The sequence below is a fragment of the Hyperoodon ampullatus genome (assembly GCF_949752795.1).
Source record: "Hyperoodon ampullatus genome assembly, chromosome: 2".
Classification (NCBI taxonomy): Eukaryota; Metazoa; Chordata; class Mammalia; order Artiodactyla; family Ziphiidae; genus Hyperoodon; species Hyperoodon ampullatus.
In genome coordinates, this window is record NC_136915.1 from 56,240,122 (window position 1) to 56,260,923 (window position 20,802).

Below are 20,802 nucleotides of genomic sequence, written 5' to 3' on the forward strand. Positions count from 1 at the left end.
AAAACTTGGGCAAAGAACTCAATGGTTTCCTGATCTGTAAATGGAGATGACTATATCTACTAAATAGGGTCTTTGCAAGGATAAATAAAATAATCCATAATCCATTTAAAACACTTAGCATACTGTCTGGAACCTAGTGAGAGCTAAATAAATGTTAGTTATTATTATGATTGTGACTCATAGAATTCTAGGGATTAAAGGAGATAATTCGATATAAAACCCATAGCATCATGCCTAGAACCTAGTAAGCACTCAGAAAGCGTTGGCTATCAATATTTTTTCCATATATAGTCATCTTTTCACTATGCAAACCACTGTTTGTGTACTTCATTTGCTTTGTCCATCTCTCCTATTGCAGCCTTGATCTGTGGTTTGAATCTCTCATTGCTATTTCACTTTGTATATTTCTAGTCTTGCCTCCCTAGCCAAAGTATAAACTCAAAGCAAGAAGCACAGTTTCCTGCACATAGCAAATGCTCACCCTATAGTTGGTTTGATTTGGTTTATTGATAATTCTAGTACTCTTAAATAGTTTTTAGAAAAATTTTAAATGTCTGGTAAAATGGAAAGAACTATACTGCTTATTATGTCCAATCAAGCCCATGGAAAGGAAGTGTCATCTGATTTCAGTATAACTAGCTGAGAGTTAATTCTAACTCTTTGCTTTCTAAGACTCCCTAAGTTATGTTTGCTTTCTAAGACTCCCTAGCTATGTTTAAGTTATTACTATTATGTTTAGTAAAAATTGTGAGGAATCTTGCTAAAGCCCTGAGTATTTTCAATTTTTGTCTTGTTTTGGTTTTTTAAACTGAAATCCTATGTCATACTTTTTCCTTAGAAATTTCAACATCGTAATTGGAAATATTTAGATATTTTGAGCTGCTATTTAGTTCAGTCAACTGTTCTGAGTCAAGAGTCCCTGCCTTAAATCCATCCCCCAAAGAACTATATATAGTGTGATCTGTCTAAAATGTCACTCTCCTGCTTAAAACCCTCGGTGGCTCCCCATCTATCATGGAAGAAACTCCAAGTCCCTTGGCTAAGGACCAAGGCCTCTGTTTTCACCAACAGCCTCGTCCACTGCCCCTTCCCACTTAATGCTGTAGAAATCCCAAACTTACAGCTCCTTTCTTCACATTGTTTTGTTTTGGTCTTTGCACATTTTAATGCTTTTCTCTACCCGGGCTGTTTTTTTATGCCTGAGTGACACCTGCCTGTCCTTGGTGACCCTCCTCAGGTGACATCTTCTCTAGGGAGCTTTCTCTGACCTAGCTTAGATTAACTGCCCCTCCCATTGTACCCGATGCATAAGCTCCTTCTCTAGAGCATTCCATATTATATCCATTCATTCAACAACTATTTCTCGAATACTTACTATGTGCCAGGTACTATTTCAGACACTGAGGATATGTTGACAAAACACATCAAAATCATTGCCTCCATCGAGTTTACAATAAACAAAATAAGTAAGTAAATATATATGTTGCTAGATGGTATAAGTACAACAGAGAGAGAAGATACAGGGAATTTCCAGAGAGGGGGTTATAGGGGTTACAGTCTTAAATGGAATGGTGAGGGAAGGCCTCCCCTCATATTTGAGTCCAGACTAGAGAAAGGCAATGTGGGGAGATAATTCTCCGTGGGTTTCTTGCACTTTTACCTGTCTTGTGAGCAAGGTACTATCTACCCTATTGTTCTACACTATATTTTCAAGGATGTTTGTTTAGTGAACAATCTTGGCAGGTAGAGACAGTGTCTTTCTTCAGAGCCTAGGGAAAACTTGCTTTCTGCCCAGTATATTAAAGATATCTCCCTCTGGAGCAAAGGGCAGTTTTTTTTTGCATTTTATTATAAATAAGATTTGGGTTATCTAAGCTTGGGGGTTCCTCTTCTTCCATGGTACTTGATGTGTGCTGGTGTTAGTGACCCTCTTCATGTTGCCAGTGAGAATTAGGGCTTAGAGAACTGGCACAAATGCTGACACTCAGGCTACTACTATTGATGTGAGTAATGGAGTCATAAAGTCCTTTGTCTCTAACCCTGGAGGCTCGTGTCTTCTGCCAGCAGCCGTGAGGCTGTGGTAGGCTGACTTGTTGGTTTGCAAGTAGGGTAAAGACATAGACTTCACAGTTCTTGACAGTGATATGCAGATATCTGGAAGAAGAGCATTCAAGACACAGGGAATGGCAAGTGCAAAGGCCCTGAGGCAGTTGTTGTGTGTGTTATTACCTGTCTTAAAATTCTGTGACTTTCCCAGTAACAGGAAAGTTCTTAAGGACGGCCAATCTTATTCATCTGTGTATCCCTAGGACCCAGTAAAATTATTGGTTCATGGCAAATGCTCAATAGATGCTTGTTGAAATTAACAGGAAAAAAAAGTTGTTGCCTTAGAAATAAGGATGTTTCTCAGGCAGAGATCTATGGGTGTCAATAATTATTATTTCCTTTCTTTTTCCTTTCTTTTTGCATTCAGACAGGCACACAATAGAGCAGCAAAAGAATTGAGTTTGGAGTCATACAAACCTGGATTTCCAGCCCAGGTTTGCTGCTTACCAGCCTATAATCTTGGGCAAGTTGTTTAACTTTTCCAAGCCTCAGTTCCCCTGTGTATGAAATCTTAATAATAATCTTGTCTTCTCTGTTTTGATGCTTAAATGATAGAACATAGGAAACACACTGAGTTCAAAAAATGATAAGTTGTGTGCCATAGATGCTATCCTACCCTTGGTAGGGTCTCGGTTACTTATATCAATTATTGTTCTTCTATCATTGCTAGCTCCCAATCTGAAGGGAAGTGGGAAACCTGATGATTTTTAAAATCAGCAGGAGGGATATGGAAACCAGGGAAGCTCTATGTTCTAGATGCTCTAGACCGGTAGCTCTTTCCATCTATTTAACAAGAAACACACTTGCTGAGATCTGAAGTCTTGTAGAAGTTAATGAGCAAATGCTAATTTCTGCCCTTGAAGTTACTGATTCTATTCTCCTGAGCTCCCTGAGTTCACAGATTCAATATAGTTTGCAGCCAGTTATTGTTTTGAATGGGAAGCCTGCCAGCAGCATTAGGCTGAGGATTTGTTGTTAACTTGGCCCTGTTTCCACCTCAGAGCATGCAAAGGGGAATAGTGGTGGCTTGGAAACTCCACACCACATTTTTGGAAATCTGACCAAGAATTCCTCAAAACCGTTTGACCTACAGGTTTTCTGTGGTGAGAAGCTTGGCCAGTGAGTACCATGAGGTTGTCTCTCACTGAAGAGGCTTTGCATCTTCCAAAATAGGGAAGAGCAGCCAGTCTGATGAGGAATCTCGGTCCATTCTTCTTTAGCAGTCAAGGAACAATATCGTTAGTGCTACTCTTTGCACAGAGTTGATGACTCATGGATTTTCTTAATTTTTTCCCAGTTCTTTGGTCCAACATTTATTGGGCTTCCACTCTGGATCTAGAGTTGTGCTTGACAATGTGGCAAATGAATAAGACAGTTACAGTCCCTGATGGGTGATTCTGCTGTAGAAGCCTGTAGGCCACAGTTTGAGAAACATTACGATGGAGAAAACAGACTTATAAATGGACATTTACAAGGCTGCATGTTAAGTGCTAGGGCTTATGAAGAGGAAACATAATGAACAGGTGTCCAACTCGGTCACAAGCAAGGAGTACAGGACACTCTAGGGAGAAGCTTAATCTGTCAGACAGCTTTCATGGTGGTCTCTGGACTTCTGGACAATGGTGGCCCACTTACCAGTCTTTTCCTCATTTTGTATTCAAACAGTTCCATAGTCAATAGTGTCCTCTCTGTAAGAATGGATGATTGAACTTGATCCTTAGAATTACATCAAGACAGAGGGGAGAAAAGAAGAGTCTGTTATTAATAGAACATGTAGACTTGGACTGTAACTGGAAAGTTCTGAAATCAAGTTAGTTCTGAGTCTGGGGGATGGCGTCTCTCAGGCCACATGTTCTGTGTACTCCACTCTCTCTTCTCTCTGCTTGGCTTTCTTAGCTCCTTTGTAACGTTTGCTCCCTCATAACTTCAGCTTGCAGCCATCCCCACTATTTATTGGGTGCTTCTACGTACCAGGTGCTATGTGAAGTGTTTTATGTGACTTTTCTCAAAAACTTTGGGTGTTAGTGTTTATAAAGTACAGACGACGAAACTGAAGCTAAGAGAAGTTAAGGTTTACAGAGATGACACAACTAATAAGTACTGACCTTGGGATCTGAACCCAGGTTTTCTAATTCTAAAAACCCTGCTCTTAGCTACCATGCTATATGGCTGTATAAGCACACATGCACACATACACATATATGGTTACATATACATCTTTGTATGTATGTGTAAAAATATTTATATATAAATATATATATATGTATATGTATTTATAGCTATACATTTCCTGTAGTATGTCTTATGGGACTCATGTCCCCTCTGACTTCTAATCATGTTTTTTTGTTTCAACTGCCACTTCTAATTGCTTTTTCCTCTTATTTTCCCTAAACTTTTTGAGAATGAAAAGTTTCTTGACCCAGCTAATTTTTTGCCATGTCTTGGGTGTGATAGATTGGCTACTTGATGTTATAAGCCCACCCAGGTCTAATCAGCTGCCCCTCAGAGAACAATCCACTCTTGCTGAGAGGGGCTGATGGTAGGGCAATTTTACTTAAATGCACTGGAGACATTAAGGATTACTAGTTTATCGGGCAACAGGCTTTTATTGGTCTATCATGTGCCAGCACATATGTGTGTAAACCTTTTCTCTAACCCCAGACTAGTAGCTCAGAGCTTGTCATTTGAAGACCCAGGTTTGCACGCTGCCACCACCGTTTAAAAGTTGTTAGGCAACTGACTATTTCTGAGACTTTTACTTGTTAGTGGTCCTTTCTCGGTATTGAGACCCTATAGAGTGTAGGCACTGGACGAAGCGCCAGATCTCCCGGATGAATGAGTTTCCATCCTGGGGAGCTTGTTTGCAGTCTCTAAGCAGTTCATAAGACTCATGGTGGGGGGGGAAGGGGGGTCTGTAAAAGGCATATTCCGGGACCTAGCCCACCTCCAGAGATTCTGCTTCAGTGGACCTGAGATGGACCACAGGATTTGCAGTTTATTGAGTCTCCTAAAACTACAGGTGGTTGGTGGACCTAATGAGAAGCATTAGGGTGGAGAAAACATGACTGTCCAATGGATAATCGGTGCTAAGAGAAGAAACAAGACTTAGAGGGACCCAAAGGAGGAGCAATCAGTTCTGTGGGGTTTGGTGTCAGAGAAGGCTTCACAGAGGTGACATCTCAGCTCAGTAGGGGCTTGTCAGGTGGGGAAAAGGGTAGGGCTTTCAACACCACCAGCAAAAGTGTTTTCTGGGGTTAGTGAGGATTTGAGAGGCAGAGTGGCTTATGGAAGGCCAGAAAGGCAGATAAGCCAGAGCCCAGAAAATCTTGTTTGTTGTGTTAAGTTTATTTCTCTGTGATGGGGCACCAGAAATGATTAGGTTAGTGAGAGACAAGTCCGGATTTGACTTTTAGAAAGGTGATTTTGGTTTTACCGTGGAGAATAGAAGGATGGAGGTGAGGTGGACTCCATGGAGACCTGAGAGGAGACTGTGGTCATGATCACAGGTGAGCTGTGATGAGAAGCTGAAGGCAGCCAGTGGGGTACAGATGGAGAGCAGGGGATGGATGTGGCAAGTGAGGTACCTGGTTTGGAGCATGCGTGACAACCACCCACATTTGCAGTAGGGTATAGATTTAAGTGGAGAGTGGGAGAAAGCAGGAATGAGTTTTAGTTCAAGTGTATCTAGTAGAGACACCAGTAAACAGTCGGAATTTCGGAAATCCTAATGAAAAGGGAGACTGAGCTTTGTTTAGAAATTTGCAAAACTCTGCTGTCTTGGTGGTAATTGAAGGTGTGGGTGTAACATGAGAGTTCTCAAAAAAAAATTAAAGTAAAAAAAGGGGGACATAGTATTATAACTTCAAGAAATAGGACCCCAAGAAATAGCAAGACACAAAGGCTAGGCAAAGATGGAGAAGCCATTTGAAAGAGTTTCAGAAGGGTAGTTTAGAGATGTGTGACAATTTTGATGACAGTAACCTTGAAGAATCTAAGACAAAAAAATTAATGCTAGTTGCCCTTTATCATCTTTTTTCTCTTCCACTTACCACAGGGACTGACATCAGTTTTGTATCACTGATTATCAATCATATGCAATGGTATAAAAATGAAAAACGGAAGTTATAGGATCATCTCGCTACCAAAGGTCGAGTCAACTCTGGGGATAAAAGACAACAGATTTTTTTTTTATCCCGTCATTAATTCAAGAACCGTTTTTACAGTATCTACTTTGGCCTTGGTACTGAGCTAAGGGTGGATGACGGAGAGGTGGATTGGTCCCTGCCCTCAATGAGGTTACCGTGGTTCCAGGACGTGTTATGCAAAACGAGCATCGCACATAATAAATGGTGTTCCAAGAGTCCCATGTGCCTCTCTCAAGGGGGCACAGAATGGGGAGTGTCACAAAATGAAAACATAGAGTATAGCAGAGATAACACTGATTGGGGAATTCAGAACTGAGAAACAACTGCGAGGCCAAATGGGTTTTTATTTATTTATTTATTGGCTGCGTTGGGTCTGTTGCTGTGCGTGGGCTTTTCTTTAGATGCGGTTCGCGGGGGCTACTCTTTGTTGCAGTGCGCGGGCTTCTCATTGCGGTGGCTTCTCTTGTTGCGGAGCATGGCCTCTAGGCTCACGGGCTTCAGTAGTTGTGGCACACGGGCTCAGTAGTTGTGGCACACGGGCTTAGTTGCTCTGCAGCATGTGGGATCTACCCGGACCAGGGCTCGAACCCGTGTCCCCTGCACTGGCAGGCGGATCCTTCACCACTGCGCCACCAGGGAAGCCCCAAAATGGGGTTTTAATACAATATAGTCAAAGAAGTAAAACATAAGGTTTTGCTGTAAAGTGAAGAGAACACCAAAGCCGAGCTCTAGTCCTGCTACCGCCTCTGCTAGGCAGCCTTCATCTTCCTGGGCATGGCTCTCTCCTCTAGGAACCTACAAGCAGGAACCTTCAGAGGCTTCTAAGAACGGCCCCCACCACAACCTTCATCCATTTGTTCCAGGTGCTTCCAACAGGTGATCTCTCAGAGGGCCTGAGCCAGGAGTCAGCAGCAGGAAGGAAGGAAGCACACTGCCTCCCCAGGCTTCGGAGAAATTAGTTGTTGTGGGGCGAATTCCCACTCAGTAGTTTTGTGGGGGTTGTTTTGTTTTGTTTATTGCTTTTGACGGGATCAGATAGTTCATTTCCAAAGAGAGGCAGAAAGAATTATGTCCTATTTAAGAGCAAGAGTCTCGGATCTGCTTAAATTCTGGATTTGCCTCTTATCCCCTGGGTGACCTTCGGCAATTCATTCCACCTCTCTAAGCCGCGGTCTTTGTTACCTAAAATTTTGGGATAAAGATAGTACCTCACAGGGATGTGGTCTGGATTAAAGGATAATGTATACAAACCCCAGAGCACTGGGCCGGGCACACAGTCGTTGGTCAAAAAAAAAAGGAATCCGTTGATCCAACGAATGCTAGCTATTTTTATTAATAACATCGAAGAAGAGCAGTGGACGCACAAACAGCAGTCCCCTCCCTCCCGAATCTCCGCCAGGCAGAAAGCCAGCGTCCTAGCACTTAAAGGGACTTTCGATGGGTGGGACCCCGGAGTCCCTGACGAGGGCGGAGGCGGTGAGAGCTGGGGTGGGCAGCTGTCCCCGGCAACCAGAAGGTCCCAGGGACCCCACCCCCGGCAGGGCTGGTACCCGAGCCGAGAGCCTGCTCTCGGGCCCGTGGCGTCTCGAGGGGCCGGTTCTGAGGCGGGAGCGGGAGAGAGAGGGGAGGGGCGACCGGGGGAATGTCCCCGCCTCTCTCCCCGCTTCCATAAATCACCGCAGCCGCGGCGGCCGCCGGGCCGGGAAGTGCACGGAGCCGGAGCGCAGCGTGGTGGCACCAGACACCTCCCTTTCCCCCGTCGCTGGCTTTCTTTCTTTCAGTGTGCTTTTTTTGTTTGTTTGTTTTTGTTTTTTTAAACCTCCCCCTCTCCCGCCTCGCTCGGGTGGCTGTCCCAGCATAGCAGCCCGATCGCCGCTCCTCCTCCGCGGGTGCAGCCGCCCGCCCTCGCCGCCGCCGCCGCCGCCTCCGCCGCCTCCGCCTCGCTCGGCCGGGACCCGCGGGAAGCGAAAGCTCGGCGGCTCCGCCTGTCAGCCCCGCGGCCACGCACCCGGTGCGGACGCCGCAGCTCTTCCAGCCGCCCGCCGCACCGCGGGGGCCGCACCGGCGCCGGGGTCCCGCGGACGGCTGCTTCCTCTCCCGCCGCGGCCACCGGAGCCCGGAGATGGTGGCCGCCAGCGCTCCCGCGCCGTAGCTGGGCGCCCCCTAAGTTCGGGAGCCGCCGCGGCGCTGAGAGGCGGCTGCAGAAGGGCGAGAAAGTTTTGCCGGGTGCGCGGAGCGGGCCCTGGGCGCACCTCCCGGAGCTCCCTCCCCGCTTCCCGGCGCCTGGAGCCCGTCGGCGGGGAGTGGGGGTAGGCGGCATGGCCCGCGAGCCGGAGGAAGAGGAGGCGGCGGAGGCGGCCGCCCTGGCCCGCGGGGGTCGGGGCTCGCTCGGCCGGGCTGGGGCGCGGCGGCCGCCCCTCTGGCTGCTCTGCCTGGCCGCGGGCTGGCTGCTGGGCGCCGGGGCCGACGCCGACTTCTCCATCCTGGACGAGGCGCAAGTGCTGGCGAGCCAGATGCGGAGGCTGGCGGCCGAGGAGCTGGGGGTCGTCACCATGCAGGTAAGGGGCCCCCCCTCGCGCCCGCGAACTTGCCAGGCATCCCGCCTATGTCCTCCGCGCAGAGCCCGGTCCCATCCCCAGTACAGATCCCCTTAAACGAGAACCGACCTCGCTGGCATGCACAGAGCCCCCTTTGCCCCGGACACCTCCGCCCTCCCTATGGACCCCCTGACTACACACCAACTCCTCTTCCAAGCACTCGGGTCCCCTTCCCTTTCTCCTCTGCAGAAGCCCCTGCCCTTTGCACAGACCCATTTTCCCCGCCCCCCGGCACAGTTCCATTATCTCGGCAAGGATTCTCAGGTTCCCTCGCACCTCCTTTCCTAATTTGCACGCATTTCCCCGCAGTCTTTTTTACTCCTCCACCCCTGCAAATTCCCCTTCCCTCTTTGTGTACCCATCCCGGGACAGCCGGTCCCGCCTGGCCCGGATGATTTTCCGAGGCCCCCAGTGTACCCCCTTGACCACCTCTTCGGGTCCCCCAGACCTAGGCGCAGCAGTGGGCGCCGGGAGGGGAGGCATCGCTGCGTGCGCAGCAGCTCCAGGGCCACCTGGGGTCCCGGCTGAGAGCGGCCGAGTGAACTCCGCGCTCCCTTTCCCCGCCCGGGTGTATTGGGGGAGGGGCTGGCCTGGTAGACTCCGGGTAGATTCCCGACTCGTCCTGTGTGGTGGACTTTTTTTTGTTGTTGCTTTCCGCTGTCGCTGTTGTCGGTTGCGCGCTGTCGGCTGTTTTTGTTTTGTGTATGCCTTTTGTGGGGGGGTGGGGGGAGGAAAAAGGGAGCATAGTGAATAAGGTTCCCATTTCTCTAAATTGTTTACCAGGTCCGTCCTCCCCCGGAGAGGAAGGGGGCTAAAGAAAGATTGCCCGAGGCTAGTAAGGAATCCTGAAGATGTTACTAATAACCAGTAGTAGTAAAAAAATTGCTAAACAGAAACCACCTGGAGATTCTATCTCGCCGTTATTTTAACCTCCTTGGCCCACTAGATTAGGAGGAGAGGTTGAGATGACATTCCGAGTCTGAAACCTTAGCTATAACATTCTTCCGTAAAATAACCTCATCCTCTTATGTCTTCTAACAATAATAACGGTGATGAATGTGGTCTTCGAAAGAGCGAAGTTTCCAGGAACGTGTTCTTGGAATAGGTTTCTGATTTCGATTCTACTGTGACCACCCTTCTACCTCCCACCGGGAGAGGTGTTTTAAAGTCACTTGGGACTCAGGTTTCTGATGTCCTTTTTTTTCTTTTTAATTTAAACCTCTCTCCCTAACCCTACGCCCCCCCACACACCCCAGTCTCCTCCCAGGATGATACAGTTTTCCTAAAGCTAGTTCCACAGACCTTTACCGCTGTAGTGAAAGACTGTAGGGTTTTTTGTTTTGTTTTAGGAGTGAGGTGAGGCTGAGGAGTGGATGGTTTGCTTGAATGGCAACGCTGCGTTTATTTGCAGGCACCGGCCCTGAAGTGCAATAGAGTCTGATTTTTCTTCATGTGCATAATAGTAGACAAGCTTTTAAGATACGTCATTTAACTTTTCTATGCAGATCTTTTAGGTTCAGATTAAGTTATAATTTTTTCCATATGCGTTTTCTGATTTCTGAGGATTGCTGACAGAGATCTTAGGAGTGAAGTGACCTTTAGAGGAAATGAACTAAAATGTTAGGGATAAACGAGAATTTCTTTTTCCACTGATGAATGTTTCAATTCAGAGGACAAACAATTGCATTTTTGCATAGAGACCCTCTTTTAATAAAGGAAATTTAATACGTTGCAGTTTTGGACTGTGTTTGTAAGATTAGCAGGCATTTATCACCTTCATCCCATCACTAGGGCTGGACAAGGAACCTCAGGGGTTTTTTTCCCCCTTCACCATATAAGCTAAGGACTAGCTTTTTCTAAGATGCTGACAGCAGTTTTACTGTTTCTCACCCGATCCTTGACAAAAGGTGAAATCGGATCCCAACACATTGTCATTCAGGTAGGGATCCAAAGCAAATGTAGTTTTAAAAGGCTTCCCTGTTGAAAAGGAGACACTTCAGAAAAAAAAAGCTCTGATCAGTGGGGGGTTTGTGCCCAAATGGCCCTTTATCTCCTCCCAACTGGCCTCTTTCTAACACCTTTGCAACCTCATTGTGGAAACTGGCCTCCTGGGGACAGGGTTTTGTCTGGCAAAATGTGAAGTGGCTTCTCTCCTTTTTTGAAAGGAGCAGCACATACTGTATTTAAATTCTTCTTCTTGAGCTGTACATTGATCTGCCACTTGCCTCCTTCTGGGAAAATTGGGGAAAGGGTCTCTTTTCAATTTTGTTAGACTGTCAGCTTTTGGGGGGAGGGAACACTTGTAAAAATCTAAGGCAGGTTAGGTTTTTTGCCCTTAGAACAAAGGTTTCGAGCCTCACATTTTCCTCCGTAAACCTCTTGGATTTGTTCAATGTGTCTGAAATTATATGGGTTTAGCTGCCTAAAGTGCAGATGATATAGTCCTTCCTTGTGACATGTTGGATTTTATAGCTGTGGAGCTAATCTGTTGCTCAGAGGCAGGTAGCCTCATTTGGGCATTAAGGTGAGCAGGGTCAAGCTTCCATCTGTGGATACGAGGGGGTTGGGGAGAGATGATGTCTCTTTGCAGAAAAAGAATGTCCTCCCTTGATTAAGGGATTGACTCTTTTCACTTGACCTTGGCATTTCCAGTACAGTGCAGACCTTTCAGGACAGCATCTTCTTTGACAAGAAACTTTCTGGCGGTCAGTTTATACATTAAAAGCCTATTTCCAGACTTCAGTTGCTGCTGCTGAAATTCTCCAAGGACCATTTTTAATTTTGAGAAATTGCAAAGTAGCCTTCCAAGGAGGCCTGTTGCCACCTCTCTCACAGGACAGGCACAAGGAGTAATTTTACAAAAACAAAACCCAGGCCTTCTTTCAGCACTGTAGTTTCCCATGGCATAGTTTTTGTGCTTGCTGATAGAGAAGACAGTTTGAAAAGCGATCTATCTTAAAGATTTTCTTGGAAAGGTTTTCTCATGGAGGCTGCCTGCTCATGTTTTTTTTTGTTGTGGTGGTTCCTTTTTAATAATGGACAAAATTAAAAAAAACAAAACAAAACAAAAACTCTAAATGATCTGCACCAGCTAATTTGCCAGTGCCCTGGGAAAGCTGCCACTGAATACTGCCCCCCTGGCAGCAGACCCCATACATCATGGATAAAAGTCAAAAACCTAATCATCATCTCCTCAGGGGTCTCGTGGAGTGAAGCCATCAACGTTGAGATCTAGGGAGCAGAGAGTGGCTGTGTCCAGGGAGGCTTGCCTCTGCTTTTTCATTCATGCAACAAGTTTTTATCGAAGAGCGTCGTGGAGTGGAAAGAACTCCACACTGGATTTTTGGAAACCTGGGTTCCAGCTCTGCCACTTGAGAAGTTGGGTGATCTTTATCTGCAAACCTGGAAATGATGATTCTTCCTAGAGGTCTGCTCTGTGGACCTAATGGCAATAGCGTGTGTGAAGGCACCTGCTGATGTGAAGCTGGGGCTGGGAACTGTTGATGGACGTGGTTGTTCTTAAATGGAGAAATATTCCTTGGAAGCTGGCTGAGCACAGAGCATTATGCTAGCTGGGTGTTTGGGGGATTTACAGGGAGGTATCGCAGCACAGCCCCTTAAAGAGTTTGCAACGTGCAGGCGGAGGTAAGGTTGCACAGGTAAAACAGTTAAGCAACAATGCCTGCTTGTTAGAAGGCATATCGGGCTCTGGGAGCCATTTCACCAGGCACTTATAAGGCCCATTTAACATTATATGACAATACAGGCTTCCTAACAGCAAGGGCCTGGCACACGTCCAGGGTGCCCGCCTTGATGTTAGCTCTAACTCAGCTCTGCTGGGCTGGGCATAGTCACTGTGAACTTGGCAGACACACTAGCAGGTTGGTTGGACAGCTGCTGTATGGGGCTTGGAAAAGGGGTGGGTGAGGAGGGTCCTTCCAGCAGGGACAGAAGAAATACCAGAAGCACAAACTTGAGCTTGAACTCAAATGGAAGAAAGAGCAGCAGCCAAGACAGTCATGACTTCAGAAACTGAAGGGCTCTGTAGGGGTGAGGTGTTGACTGAAAATATAGAGCAGTGTTGTAAATAGTGGCTACAGCTGAAAGTATAAGGGGAGGCCTTCTTTGTATGCCCTAGGACAGCGTTACGTAAGTTCATTTTTCATATTGGCATACATTCAACAAACTTTTGGGGGAGGCTTCTATTCTCTGAGGGGCCTTGGGTTAGGCTAAGCTTGGGATACAAGGTAAATAAGGTCTGGTCCAGGCCCTGAAGTTCTCAACTGGTGATGCAGACAGATAACAAAAGTAGGTGGTATGATACGGGGGTTAGGGAGAGGCAGAGAGGTGTTAGAAAGCAGTGGGCTAGTGCCATGGTAGAGAGAGGAACAGGGCATTACGGGAGTACAGAGGAGGGCTGCCGAAGCCCATCTGGTGAGGTAACGGAAGTTGGCTACTCCTCCCTTGGCCTTTTAAATGAACTGTCCACACACAGAGGCCAGTCCTGCAAGCAGAAACAGCCTCAGACATTAAGGGTAACCAAATCAGCAGTTCACCAGACATTTCTAATGCCCTTTGGTGGTACTGGACAAGGTAGCTGTTCTATCTTAAGCACCTGAAAAGGGGGGTGGCTGTGACTCTTGTACCTCTGCATATGGCCACACGTCTTATCTCATTTCTTTGGCCATCACGCCCAGAGTTTCTGTGGTTATTGGACATAAACATCTTTGTGGCTCTACTATAACTGCGTGCTGATTTGCAGTTATGTTTAGGCAAGGTTGGCATTTGCCCCTTAATCATGCCCACCATACCAGGAATGGCATGTTTTAGGATGATTTGAATGTGTACTTAGGCAATCGAGAATGTTTTAGGGATGAAATAATCACCTGTATTTGCAAATAATGTTGTTTGATTCTATGCCTCGTACGCAGTATAAGCCCTAGTGGGAAAACTGTGGCCTTGTTTTTTTCTGAGATTGAAGGTTTGGAGTAGAGGAAAATTGACCATTGGTAGATGACTTTGAGTTGAACTTGGTGAGAATGAGCGCAAGGAAAAGCATGTTGAATCACTTCTGAGGGACTCTCCCTGGTGCGCTTAGTACTTCCTCCCCTTGCTCTCCACTGATACCTGTCTTAGCTGGCATCGTCGCCTGTGCTTATGCTTTTCCTGCCAGTCGCACTTGAGCCTGGTGGGGTGTGGGGGAGGGGAAGGAGATGGTTTTACACTTTCTAACTTGGTACTATTTCTGGTTGCTGCTTGAAGAGAGTTCCTTCCTTGAGCTTAAGTGGATGAGCAGACAGGAAACGTGCAGAACTCTGGAAGCTAGGTATTATGTGCAGTGGGATTTGTTTTGAATCTGCTTGAACCTGGTGTAAAAGTGTATTGGAAGTCAAAAACGTATAAAGGGCGACAGTTTTGACTCAGCTAGTTATTAACTGTGTCACTTCCAGCATGTTATTAAATCACCCTGAACTTGAGTGTCTTTGTGCTTCATTTGGTTAATGGATGGAAGTATCTTTGAGCACAAGGTCTAACATAGGAAAAGTCAGTAAACAGAAATAAATATGGGACAATTGATTTAGTGCCAGCGCACAGAACCTGGAAGCCAACAAACATGCAACTCCAGAGCCCGAATGAAACTGAAATCTAAGCTACATGTGGTCAGTCCTCTGGCCCAGGGGTTACCAAAGTGTGGTGCACGGACCTCAGGGATGTGATGCAAAACCATCCTTTGGGGCTTGTGAGGAAAGTATTAGACTGCTATTTATAGTTATTTATTTACTTTTAAGCTTTTAAATGCAGAGACTTGAAAAAATATACAGAAATAAAGAGAATAGCAGAAGAATGCTCCTGTATCTCTCACCCAGCTTAAATAGCTATCAACTTGTGGTCACACTAGTTTCATATCTGCCTCTGCCTCCACATGCTCTTCCCCTCCCCCCCAGATTATTTTGAAGCAAATTCCAGGTATCACAGAATTTCATCCATAACATTTTTATTGCATCCTTATTTAATTTCTATATTAATGTTTTATAATATGCATAATATATTGCTGCACTAGTGTATAGAATTTGCAATCCATAAATACAAATATTTTGGAGGATATATACTTATAATTTTTTTTTTTATAATGATGTGCCTGAGCAAAATGATCACTGTGTCCCCTAGCCCTTTACAAATAGCTAGTACCTTTGCCCAGAAGCCTCCTTTGCCTTCCATATGTAACGCCCAAGATTCTTTTGCATCTGACCCTCATTTTCATGCCTGGCTTTCCCCACGAGGCTGTGAGCTTCCATGTTTTCTTAGTGGCCAGCTTATAGTCTGAGCACATGTATTTGACTGATGCGCCACGGGCCCCGTCTTCTTACTCCTGCTTTCTCCCTCTTGCAGAGAAGGAAGGCAGGAGTGAGAAAGGAACAAGGCAAAATAAGCTGTGAGGGAGCGGGGGAGGTTGAAGAGGAAAAGCTGATTATATATGTAATTATCTTCTGATGAGTCTGTCAGCAGATATTCCCTGGATGCCTTGTTGCAGAATCAGAGGCTGGGAGAGTGCAGGGAAAGTATAGGATACCCAGTGCTTTCCCTCCAAGAGCTGTGTCTTACCAGAGAGGCTAAACCAACTTGAATAGGTCAAGGCAGTATAGAAAGAAATGCTAAAATATGGGATCAAGGTTACACCAGGGGTTGCTAACTCTGACGTTGCCAGGGGTCAGTTAGACAGAATGAGTGAGGCAGGCCAGGTGTAGGTCAGTAGGGAACGGTGTTGGCTGTTGTAAACAGGAGGGCACGGATCAGGGCTGAAAGGAGGCAGCTGCTACTCAGCTTCTCCGATTGCTGCTTGGTGGCAATGAGGGTCCCGTGTTGCCACATGACTCACTTTTCAGGAGAAGCTGGGTATCTTGTTTTTAGATGAAATCTCTTGATTCTTAAAATGTTGGCAAACAATTCACATTTAAAAAACAAAACAAACAAAACATTGTGTGGGCCAAAGCAAACATGCCTGTAGGCTGGATCAGGCCAGAGGCCACCAATTTGCAGTGTCTGGATTAGAATTATTCAGTGAGCTCCAGGAGAGAAAATCAGTGCTTGTGTGTAAAGGTTATGGGGAAGCAAGTTTCTATATGATAGAAAGGACACCTTTCTGATAGAAGAGTTCTAAATTGGATTGCTTTAGGAGATGAGCTCCCTGTCATCCTAATTACTTAAACAAATGGTCATCGAATTTTTTTTTTTTTCTTTTTTTTGCGGTACGCGGGCCTCTCACTGTTGTGGCCTCTCCCATTGTGGAGCACAGGGTCCGGACGTGCAGGCTCAGCGGCCATGGCTCACGGGCCCAGCTGCTCCGCGGCATATGGGATCTTCCTGGACCGGGGCACGAACCCGTGTCCCCTGCATCGGCAGGCAGACTCTCAACCACTACGCCACCAGGGAAGCCCAGTCATCGAATGTTTATTTGGCGCCAGGCACTATGTTCGTTCTGAGGCAGCCATCGGTTAATTTCCAAGGCAGTGAATGGTATGAGAAAGGAGGTTCCGGATGCTTGGAGAAAGTATGTCAGAGATGTTAACCCATTTGGGGGGTGCAGAGGGATTCTGGAAAGCTTTCCAGGAAAAGTAGAATGAATAGGAGTTGTTTAGTCAGAGAGTGCAGTTCCCAGAAGTCTCCTTTGTGATGACGCCTTCAAGGAGTGGAAAAATGGCCTTAAGATTTGGAGTTTAGAGAGCTGGAGGGAAGGGAGGGTGCAGGAAGAGGTCAGAAGTAGACAGAAGTCAGGTAGTGGGTCCTTGGATCCTTCATGTCCGTCAAGACACATGGCAGGTAACAGAGCACCCAGTTTATACCAGCTTAAACAAGGCAGTAAGTACTGCCTCATGCAATTGAACAGTCTAGGGGAGATCTTTGGTCAGGGCTAGATGAGGGCTCAGTGTGGCCGTACCCTCCTTCCTTCCATTCTCATAGGTTCTCCCCTTTGTTTCAACATGGCTGGCAGTAGCTTCTTAGTGTTTCAGTTGGGAACTAGCTGCTGCTTGTGCCTGAGTCTCTTGTCTTTGGAGGAGATGTGCTCTGGGCGGGGTGGTGGGGGTGGGGGTGGAATAGGAACCTGGAGAAATGAGGAGCTCGGTGCCTAGAAAGCTCAGCTGAAGTGATTTAGGATTCAGGCACCATTAGCAGCCACCACATCCCATGGCCTGCTCTGTACCTAGGTTCTGTCTCCCCCAGTACAGTTCCGGGAGGGCCTGCTTTGCGGTTTCCCTGCTTCTGGCCTGCACACAGGCTGGCTGGCCTCCCACTGTGGTCCTGTGGCCTGCCCTGAGCGGCTGTACAAACCCAGACTCAGCAGGCCTGCCCTGGGCATGCCTTTTCTCCCTGACCTGTCAGATCCACGGATCATCGGGTGCCATGAGAACTGGGAAGAACCAGAGAGAAAGTCAGATCTACCTCTCGCATTTTACAGATGAGGAACGGAGGCCCACTGGAGGGTGGCTCTCTGGAGATTACACCAGTAGTACGTGTGGTAGACTTAGAACTCAGGTCTTGGTTTTAGGGTTCTTGCTTTTTGACCTTTTTCACAGTTCTACCCCATGGCAGCTCCATTTTCCTAGAGAAGATTGCCTTAAAATGGAAAGGAAACTTGACTTAAGAACCTTTACGTTCCTCTTTTGAAAAAAACTGTTTGACTTATTTCTTTTATGGTTGAGAACTTAAAGCTGATAGTCTAATTTGACAGCTAACTGGGTTTTGTTTTGTTTGTTTGTTTGTTTTAAAGCTACTTAAATACCTAGAAGTCAGTGAGCCACTGAAGAAATACAAAAATTCTGAGACTTACCACAATGTTAGATATTTTTGGATATTTTTTAAAAGAACAAATTTAAGTGGTCAATAGCTATTTATAATTGTGAACCTGTACCACCAAAGTATATTTTTTAATTAAAAAGATAAAGCAGAAAAAGAAAACAAAACTTTAAGGGAGGAACAACTTTGGTTTTTTGGTATTTATATAAAAGCTACAGAAGGAAATTACACCTGTAATTTTCAGGCAGAGTGCTATTTTAGAATTGAATTTTGGGACTGCATATCTCTCCCCAGTTATTCGAAGTATGAAGTTCTTTCTTTCTTTGAAAATTGTAATAGTATCATTACTTTGGAGCGGTTGTTTATTTGATTTGATAATGAAACAATAAATGTCATTTGAATGCCTCTTTACCTTGCCCACTTTGTTCTGAATTCAAAAGAAGTTTTCCCCTACTTCAGATTTACATAGTCACATGATTTCTCAGTTAATTACAGTTAGAAAAGTTCCAACACCCAAATACCAGCGTGGGTCCACTGAAAAGTAGCTTCTGGTCCGTATATCCCTGGAAATAGTGTCCTTTATTGTCATTGTAGTATAGAAGCCAGTGGGGGAAATTCTTATCCATTGTACATGATAACCTCCTGGTTCTGTTCCAACCATAACAGTTATTTTAAAGGCTCGGTCAAAGCCCAAGACTCCAGCACTTTTTTTTTTTTCTGGATTCCCCTTGGATATATTTTTTTTAATTTTATTTTTTGCATCGAGTATTTGAAAAGATACTTTGAGGCCCTGGTGGAAGGGCAGTGAACATCAGCAAGCCAGTGAGAATGAACCTGAATTTTTAATTAGGCTTTGAGTTGTTTCTGCAAAGTGTGGAGACATCATTAGTGATGTAAGTCTTGTTGCATTAGCAGAGACTGACATTTCACTTCAAACGGGGAGAGTGCAGCTGTCCTGTGCAGATAAAAGTTGCCAAGTGCAGAATAGCAAGGTGGATTGGTAGATAATTAGCTGTCCCACATTACTGCAGTGTGGAAGAAGCCTGCCAGTCATGGGCAGGAAGGAGGAATTATTAGCGGGAGAAAATCCAAGTGTGTCATAACGCACTTTGGAATCACTTCAGCTGTGGCAGAGCTGATAAGGAGTATGTTAAGGAAACAAGACAAACTGAGCCTAGTATATGATGGCCAGCTTTCTTTTTTTTTTTTTTAAACAAATCTTAATTCAAAAGAGGAATAGCCAGAAATTAATGATCCATAAATACTCTGAAGTACAGATTCATCAGTCTGCCCTGACTCTGCATATAAAATAATTAACCAGCTTAAAATAGTCTTCATAGTTCCATGTCACTTGAAAATAAAGGATTCTAAATAGGAAAAAAAAAAATCACAGGGAGACCATAAAGCCTTAACAATTACAGTTCTGTGTATAACCATGAAAAGATATTTGAAGAAGAAATTTTGAAGTCTGTCACCTCCCTGATATGTGTTACAGTATTTATAATTGGTTTGAGGATATTTTTATGTCTTTATGGGTGGTGCACGTTTTAAAAGTTTTGCTGTTAATCTTCGCATTCATCTCTGGGAATGAGCAGTGTAGAAAGACCTGTTGGGTTTCTTATCAGACATTTGCTAATTCACATGAAACTTCATGGGATTTTTTCTGTGCACTGGATTGCACCCTGGGCTCCTATCAGGATCCTGGACGCCGTGTCCTAATTCCACCCATGTTTCTTGATTGGCTTTCTCCAAAGCCTGTGCTTCTCCTGGCAGCCCAGGGACAGGAGGTGCTAAAGTACTCAAGGTGCTGCGTTCTGCTTGGATGGTGTCCTCTCTGAATGAGGGCTACGCTTGGCTGCTGTAGGAGAGCCAGATTTCTGCTTTTTGCTGCTTGTTTGCTCCCTGTCTCGGGAACTGTCTCTGGGTTGTTCCTGCCCTGAGCAGTTTTGGAGAAAGCCTGGAGAACTGAGGTTTTTGGCAATCTTGGCTATCGAATCCAGAGCAGGTTTCACTGACCCTACGTGAACTGGGGATATTTGCCCCTTTTGTAGTCCTTGGCGGGGACTAGACTGTGTGCTGACTTGTGAACTTTTTCATTAGTTATGGGTTGGTATCCCAGAGTTAGTGTAAATTCAGATGACCAAGGAGGCCTGGAAATTTTTATTTGCATCCATGTGTAATCAGTTAATAAATGCGGGCAAGAGTTGCAAACAGTAAAGCTTTGTACAGATGAGGACTATTAGAGTGTAAGCTCTCACAAGAAAGAGCCCAGATTTATTCATCTGTATAGTCCTGGTCTGTTAACACAGTCTCTGGCACATGGCGAGGACTCAAAAAAGGTCTGGACTACTGAAATTGTGTGGTCATCTTTAAACAGTAGATTTTGTAACTTTCTAATACTATTCTGAATTTAGCTTTTGCTACTATGTTTGTTTCATTACCTAGTCTAGACTTAAGTGAAATGTCTTGAGCCTACACTTGCTACTAAAGATTTAAAATGTTTCAGATGAGTGACAGTGTCTAGCAGAGTAAGCACATCAAGACTCTAAGTATTAGTTGGTTCTGGTGTCTAATTTCTTCATGTTAGAGAAAGCTTAGGTATGTATATCGGGGCCACTTAGGAATATAAAAAATACAAAAATGTGTGTGTACTTGCAAATTATGTACTTAGAGCTACTTAATCCGAGAGGTTAAATTCATCAGTTAGTTCACTTAACGAATATGTATTGAGCACATACTATATGCCAGGTACTGTACTTGGATTTGAGTTCATGGTTAACACAAGAGAGACAGGATCTCTACTCTTACAGAGTGTACCACCTACTAGGGGAAATAGACATTAAAAAAGTAATCATATAAATAAACATAAGTGATACACTTTTTGAGTAATGTTATGAAGGAAACAAGGATTATTAGAAAGACACCAGGGAGATCTTTTAGAAATATGTCAGATATGTTGCTTCTCTGCTTAAATCTCTCTAAAGGCTCCCATCTGACTCAGAGTAAAATCCAAAATTACAGTGGCCTTCACAGACAGTGTGATCTGGCCCCTGATATCTTTGTGGCCTTATTTTTTATCTCCTCTTCACCCACCCAGTTCCCGCGCCCCACCCCCACCCCCGTTCCCGACACACAATGTTCCTCTAATGCTCCAAGCACAC

At 45.3% G+C, this 20,802-nt stretch overlaps 1 protein-coding gene across 2 annotated transcripts in view; it reads left to right on the forward strand.

Moving 5' to 3' along the window:
* Positions 1-8,569: 8,569 nt before the first annotated feature.
* Positions 8,570-20,802, forward strand: part of CACHD1 (cache domain containing 1) — a gene marked incomplete at both ends in the record, with an annotated part of 214,788 nt that continues 202,555 nt past the window's right edge. For both annotated transcript variants that reach the window (XM_079698610.1, XM_079698611.1), the window contains one exon: positions 8,570-8,809. In XM_079698610.1, coding sequence (XP_079554736.1) covers positions 8,570-8,809 — 240 coding nt within the window. The remainder of the gene's footprint in view (positions 8,810-20,802) is intronic.